The sequence below is a fragment of the Myxocyprinus asiaticus genome, chromosome 29 (assembly GCF_019703515.2).
Source record: "Myxocyprinus asiaticus isolate MX2 ecotype Aquarium Trade chromosome 29, UBuf_Myxa_2, whole genome shotgun sequence".
NCBI lineage: Eukaryota > Metazoa > Chordata > Actinopteri > Cypriniformes > Catostomidae > Myxocyprinus > Myxocyprinus asiaticus.
Window position 1 is genome coordinate 38468254 of NC_059372.1, and position 7904 is coordinate 38476157.

General features: G+C 35.9%; 1 protein-coding gene across 1 annotated transcript; it reads right to left on the reverse strand.

The window, feature by feature from the left end:
• Positions 1-71: 71 nt before the first annotated feature.
• On the reverse strand, positions 72-7631 carry LOC127420049 (twist-related protein 2-like). Its single transcript, XM_051661994.1, has 2 exons — positions 6528-7631; positions 72-1914 (listed from the first exon to the last, which is right to left on the reverse strand). The coding sequence occupies exon 1, from the start codon at positions 7377-7379 to the stop codon at positions 6762-6764; it is 618 nt and encodes a 205-aa protein (XP_051517954.1). The 5' UTR covers positions 7380-7631; the 3' UTR covers positions 72-1914; positions 6528-6761.
• Positions 7632-7904: the final 273 nt, after the last annotated feature.

Consider the following 7904-nt stretch of genomic DNA (forward strand, 5'->3'; position numbering starts at 1 on the left):
TTGTCATTTGTCATAATTTGTTTATGCGTGTTTTATTTTGGTGGCTAAAAACTGACAAACATCAAATCACATAAGTACATACTCATCCATTTGTTTTCCATGATTTGTCAAAAAAAATCAGACAAGTCTACAGCATTTGCTTTTAATTTTTTTAACATGTCATTGCCATTTCAAAAATGCACCAAGGTAACCACAGTTTCCACCAAAATACCATAGTCATAATTATGCAAACTATATTTATACAGTTATGGTTACCATTGTAAAACTATGGTAATTTGGTATTAGCCACCACTGCCATGAAAAAAGAAATAGACATAAAAAAATTACAAAAACTAAAATTAAAAAATACTATGGGAAGCACAGTTTCCACCAAAATACCATAATTACTGCATTAAAATTGTTGTAACTTGGTAGAATCCACTAATGTCATAAAAAAAAAAAAAAAAAATTAAAAAAAAAATTAAACCAACTGAAAGACTTTGAAAGTTTCTTTTTTAAAAAGATCCCACAGTCAAAGGCTACTGCTTTAGTTTGGGACACTATGGCAGCATGTTTGAATTTGGCCCACTTAGCTTCATCTTCTAATTGCCTTATTGCACTTACTGAACAAGGCACTTCTGTGGTGAGGCAGTCTTTCTTATTTCTTGCCAACCAGACACACATAAATTTACTGAAGACTCTATGAGGATAAAGGCAAAGAAATCAAGTTTATGTGCAGCCAAAGTTGTGCTCCAAAACATGTTATTTTAATGAAGTAATTAGTGGTATCTGGATCCTCATACAATCTTATAAACTGTGCTTACAGAAGAATATGAACACCTTGTGAACAGCCTGATCTATCATAAAAACTTTTTGAGTTATTATATTTCCCCTGAAATTGAGATTGTGTTTAATTATTCTTCAAAATAATTGTAGCTTTTTTGACCATGCTGTCAGAAAACTCCAACTAACCTGATGCATCCATAAATGCTTATCTGTACTTGACATGTAACATTTCAACATCAAGATTTTAGTAAAAAAATTATATAAATGTATATTGGAAATTGTATATCTTATACATCATACTTGTATATCCAGTAACGAATCAACTTTTACATTTTTCCCCATTTTTAATCACCTTTTTGCCTTCACTGGTTCATTTAAATTGTCATGCAGTGTGACAAATGATTTTTTTTTTAAAGTACAAATATTACATATAGTCTCTTAATCAGTAGTTATAAAATAATTAGCCAAATGCTATTTAAAATTATTTTACACAGAGTATACTGTAGCATGCCACACTTGCAAAAAAGTGTGTCAACTACCCTTTGGAAGTGTTCAATTAACCTTTTGCAAGGGTCATCATATTTTATAATATTTCTTACAGCTTTATTCTTTAGAAATGGGTCAATATTTCAACAAATGTGATGCATGCCTTGATGAAATTGTTGCAGTCACAGAAGCAGTAATGTCAGCACATATACAGCATAAATGGCAAGAGAAACAACTCTGTAACGGTCAACCCTTTATAACAGAAATATAGTTGAATAGAGTAGCATTTATTCATCAAGCTCAGGTTTAGCTATAGGTGAACCTCTAAATGCAGAGTCCTCATAACATCATAACAGTCTGATAGACTGCAAGTGTCTGTCTTTGTGAGTCCGTATCATAAGTCCTTTAAAGACAGTGAAGACTGATCTCAAATCAGCACTCTGCCACTGAATCAGAGTGATTTCCAGAGTCTGATTCAGAGTGATTTGGAATTGTCTTAGTCTAGATTTGTTGTTTTGGTCACCAGACCAACCGCTGATGTCTGGTCCTCTAGAGGGTGATTTTTTTTGTCTTTTTTGCATTTTGTTTTATTGTTCCATTAGGGGAAGGAGAAGATGTTTGGCTCGTAGTTAAAGCGTGATGTCCTCTGGGATAGTGGGGATACTGTTGAAACAGATAAAAGGGGCAGGTAAGGTCAAAATCAAAGACTTTAAAACAAAATCAAAGACTTTAAAACAGTATTCACAGTTATTCTGACAGTATTTGCATGTATGTAGTAATTTTTGTGTATATGCTGTATACATAAATACAGTTGGATCCAAAAGTGTGAAGACACACATCTGGGGATTCACACAATTGGGATTCAAAGCTTAATTAAAAATTTTAGGATTTTAAAAAGTGTTGGATAAACTTTAAATAAAGTAAAATGAATTAAGATTCTGCTGTATTAAAGTTGTATAAGTCACTAATCAAATGTAAGCAATTTTGTGACATTCACCGTGTCAACTCTTTCGTACAAAAGGTCAGATTTTCTTGCTTCCATTAAAGCACACAATATGCTCTTTGGAACATTCTCAAATCATGCTGGATAACATGGATTATCAGGTTTTGTACACACTTATGGAGTCCATGCCAGAGTGAGTGCATGCCATCATTAAAGCAAAAGGTGACATACCAAAATCTGAACTTCATGTTAATTTTCACTCAAATTGTTCTGCTGAAAATATAAAATACATTTTTTTATTAAATGAGTCAAATGCCAAATATGAGTATTTCACAAGTGGCCTCAGATGTTTGGACTCAACTGTATGTAATATAGAGCTTGTAAGCATAATGTGTCTTTGTAAATGTAAAGAGACAGAAACAAACATGGGGTTATATTAAGCATTGAAGAGGTTGTAAGAACATTATGACAAGCCAAAACAGAAATTAAGTGATTTAAGGATTGTTGCAATTGGATTAGATGTTTGTTTTTTTCTTACATCCTTATTTAAATAGCCCAGTCACCCTGCTGGAATCTACATGCCATCAAGAGAACTAATAATTCCCATGAGCACCGGCAAACAAGATAAGTTATCCCTTATAAATTAAGGATAATACTATAGTCATACAGCATACGGTGGATGGATTTGTCAAGTCCAAGTCAAACCACAATCTAAAATAAATTCTTACAAAGAGTCAATTACATTGCTTGTAAACATACTGTACATACTTTTACACAAACCAACCAAACCTGTAAGGATTGGATGACTAAAATAATCAATGTGAAATTAAACTGTTTTTTGTATATGAAAATGCACTTTTGATTGAATCAAAAGATTGTAATAATTGTGTATTGGTCAATACATGAAGTATAACCAGAAGTTATCTTGGAAGAGAGAGAAATTATCAAACAGATTCAAAGTTAAACCAGTACATGTTGTTTTAAAAAAAATGGTTGAAAAGGAACTCTGGTAATTCTTTAATTCACCCTTTACAATTCCAATTTGAACCTTTTCAAAAAGGTTTAAAAACTAGCCTTTAAGGAATATTCTAGGTTCAATACAAGTTAAGCTCAATTAACAGCATTTGTGGCATAATGTTGATTTGAGGGGGAAAAAATAGACCTTAAAAAGCGGTTACAGTATGTCACTTACAATGGAAGTGAATGGGGCTAGCCCCTAAACATTAAAAGCCACATAATGTAAACATTATAGGTGTTAACATGATTTTACTGTGATAATATTGCTTACCAAGTTATATCCAATATTACAACATTGTTGCCATAACAAATAAACTCTGTAATCCCAGTATTGGAAATAACTTTGCACAGATGTGGTTAGTAAGTGACTTTATCACACTAAAATCATATAAACAAATAATATGTTTACATTTTGTAGATCTTGAAACTACGAGTATGTTTATGGATTGGCCCCATTCACTTACATTGTAAGTGCCTGTAACCACTTTTTTAAAATAAACGAGGGATGAACCGAAATTATTTTTTGTGGCAATCAGCATTATGCCACAAATGCTGTTGATTGAGCTTAACTTGTATTGAACCCGGAACATTCCTTTAAGGTCCCCCCACCATCTCCAGGAACCTCAAACCTTTTAATTTTAGATAGGGCCTACAATTATGATAATGTCACGCTACATTTAAATTCAGAATCTAGTAACCCACTTTAGTCGGCAAAAAAAAAAAAAAAATTAAATGAGATGAGCTAAAAGTGTGGCAGTTAACTTTTAGAACTCTGCAGAAAACTAATTTCCAGAAAACTGGCGCCTTTCTGTTGGTGTCGATTGATGTTCAACACATCCCCTGGCCTTTGCATGCTGGTTTACAGCTACCAAATTGCATAGAATTGTCCAATTTTTTCACTCAAAATCAGTATTCGAAAATTGCGAAAAATGTCTTCAGATTCTGACTGACCTTGAGCATAACTAACTGCTGGCAGTACTTCTTTGAATGAGTTTTACCATCCTAAAATTACACAAAGCCAGATAAAATATTTGCAAACTACTCCCGCAGTACCCAAAATCTAGCATGGGGTGCCTCAAATGGGTCCGAAGTGACATTCTGTATCTTCACTATGCATCACTAAAATGTTCATCTTATGCCTCTCGCATCAAATTGACATATAACGCAGTTTTATCTGAACACAAACAATTAGTGTGTGTATTTGTGTTGTAAAGTGTGTTTTTCTCTCATACACACACACTCATGCTGGTAGACACACACCTCTGTAACACCCCACAACTGTTTCCAATCATTAGGTTCCTGCATGTCTAGGCCCAGTCGCCTCTGATTGCACGACACTGGATATGAGATCCCGTGAAGGGGTGGAGGGAGGGCGATTTACACCCGTGGGCTAAAGTAGAGTCCTCTCCACCTTTCCCTTCTTCCTGTTCGCTCACTTTTCCATTACCTATTTTTCTTTGTTCACTGTTATCTTTAACAGCACACATGGCCTCTGCCTCACAGTGTCTCTGTGGATTTCCCAAGACGCGATTGTAGATAAAGTGGCAAATAAAGTAGCATTAAAATGTGTTCCTTTTGGTATCAAGTGCATTGTTATTACATATGTACTAATGTAGAATTACAGCAACACATCAATTTTATTGAAAGCAGAAAGAAATAATATATATATATATATGATTAACCAGGACAGCATTAAATGTCTAGAAAATAATAGAACTTTATATAAAATGGCTTGTGTTGCTCATTTTAAAAGATGCAGCGTGTACTTAAAGCACATTTCTATGTACTGGGAAAGAAGCAATAAACTGTGAACTTCAGTGATTAAGGTAATACATACAAAGAAAACAAAAGAAAATACCAAGAGGCCAGTGCATCTGGATAGGAGATTAATGCTGTACTCTCAAAAAGGGCTTAGATCTCAAACATCATTTTGAGAGATCATAAGATTGTTAATTTTTTTATTTTTAAAATGTGCCTGAATTTATTATATTATTAACCTACACGCCCCTAATCTGGGCTTTAAACTTTGATATCTATATTTTACCTCATTTTTAATACCATATGGCAGCTTTACTGTTAGGAGAGTTATGAATGACTAACCATTACTATCAATTTGGGGTAATCTGAAATTGTGGTTGCATTCTTAATGCAATAAATTATTTAATGAAAAATAAAACAGCTCATGTCTAATAGTTGTTTTTGTGTAACTCTATTTTTTTCTGATTCCTACAGTGGCTGCATCTTTTGGAAGTTCAATATTTTAACATTAATTCAGAAATTCAGTGTAGCAAAGTTGCAGTGTTTGTTTGTTTTTACAGCAATTAAATATTACCAATTTATTATTATTATTATTATTTGATAGCGGAAATTGTATATTGAATGTCACTGTTTGTTGAAGTCACACAATAGTCACCTCAAAACATAATTTAAAAAATTAAGATATTCCCATAGACTACAATTGTTTTCTAAAGTCACACAAAATTCACCCCAAAACGAAATATGCTTAAAAATCAAGATTTTTATCATCAGTGGCTTCCTAAATCCACAATCAATGATAAAAATATATAATCAATCTCTATGCCTTGTCACTTCTTATGTTTGCACATTGTAAACCAGGTCTTGGTTAAATAAATCTAGTATGATTTTTTTGTAAAATATCATGCACCTTTAACAAATTTTCTAATGTGCATAATATTATTTGCATTATTCTATTGCATTTGACGTATAAATTCGATTCTGAAACAGGTCAACTCTTCAAGAGACCAATATCATCATAGGGCGAGAGCTATTAGAACTGGTTAAAGGTCCAGCCACAAAAATAGGTCTGTTCTTTTATATTCCAATGCTGTCCAATCCACAATAAGGATCAGAGCTTCTTTGATCAGCTCCACAGTTCAGTGTTTGTCAGTCAATTTCATAATATTTTCCTCTGCATGAATTTTGATAAATATATTTACTGAGATTATGTAATCTATATTTCAAGACTGTCAGGAATTCATAGAACAACAATATAACTGTTTTGGATCCATAGTTGACTACGCCCAATTCCACACTAACCTTGTTTGGATGATATTTGGATAAATACAGCCCATTAAATTCACTAAACACTAGTTGTTCTTATATATGTAATAACATAAACCCAACAAATCAGTACTCAATGAGTCGCATTTCTCTTTGGTTATAGAGAAGTGTGAACTTGCAGATCATAAACTAGGACGTCAACCATCACAACTAGCACCATGCGCTCACGTCAGCTGTCGCATGTCATACTTGTTTGTTCAGACACTTTATTTTATACACTTGAGGTCTGACATACCTGTAGAAGCTTGTGCTGAGAAAAAGAGAAAAGATCAGTGTTTGGAGATCAGAGGTCAGCTTTAATCAGGTTGTGGCAGCAAGGGTCAAATGGCTGGTGAAATGAGGCCGTGGCTAGTGGACAGGCAGCGTTAGACTTAATGATCAGAGTCAGTTTCTCTCTGTAAAAATGCAGGTTCAGAGTTCAGAGGCTGGTTGGAGGGTTGGTAGGTCTAGGGTTAGGAACTTTAGATGTCTAGTGGGTTGCGGACATGGACCATGCACCTTCCATCCTCCATACGGAGAAGGCGTAGCTCAGCCTCTCATGGGCCAAGTAGTTACAGCTGGCCAGCTTGGCGTCCATCTCATCGCTTTGAAGCACTTGGTAAAGGAAGTCGATGTATCGTGAAGCCAGTTTGAGGATCTGGATCTTGCTTAGTTTGTCCGAGGGCAATGTGGGAATGATTTTCCGCAGCGAGGCAAAGGCGTCGTTTAGGGACTGTGTGCGCTGGCGTTCTCGGACGTTTGCAATTACTCGTTGCGTATGCAGGTCTTCGAAAGGTTGACCAGGCAAAGGTGACACTGCACTTGCAGTGGGCACTAAGGAGGAGGAAGTCGTTGATGAAGAAGATGGAGAGCTTTTCTTGGGTCGCTTGGGGCCAGAGGGAGTGAGTGTAGATGGGCCCTCAGGAGAAGATTTGTCCTCATATGGTAGTGGTCCTCCAGGCTCCTTTTTGGGACCTGTTACCCGCTTTCGAGCACCCGTTGGTGGTGCAACAACGACGGGACACTTGTTGGGGCGACGTTTTTGCTCCTCTTCACTGGGTAGGACTCCGCCCTCAGGAAAGTCGCCACAAGACTGTTCCTCTCGCATGGTAGTCAGTCGTCCTTCACTCGTCTATCCCGTACTTCTACAGATGACCCTCCACGTTTGTGGCCCCTTTCTTTGCCTTTGATTGAGAATGATTCTACAGGCTAGCAAAATAAATCAAGACAAAAACGAGATGCTAAAGTGCAATTTCGAACTCAAGAAAGTGATTTGGTCATTCATCTGGGTCCTTTAACTTCCTGTTTTGGAGTCTTTCTCTTTCTTTATCTGTATGTCATGTAGCTCTATGTCAGTTGTGCTCTTGAAACCTCAAATCACTCTCTGGCTGTCAAGGTCTTTTATAAAGGCCAGTGCCAAAGTCTTCCAAAGCCCTACCTACTTTGATCAGTGATTGGTTGGGGGCATGGCATAAGGGGTGGAGCTTGTCATAGGAAGTAGGAAGGCGATTTAAGTTGCAATTGGAGGATAGAGCCATTGGGTGGGGGCTTGATCTAAGGTAGGGCCGAAGACTCTGCTGTAGAGTGTTCTTGAAATTGTCTGAAGCATATTGGTTCCAGATTTCCCCCAAAA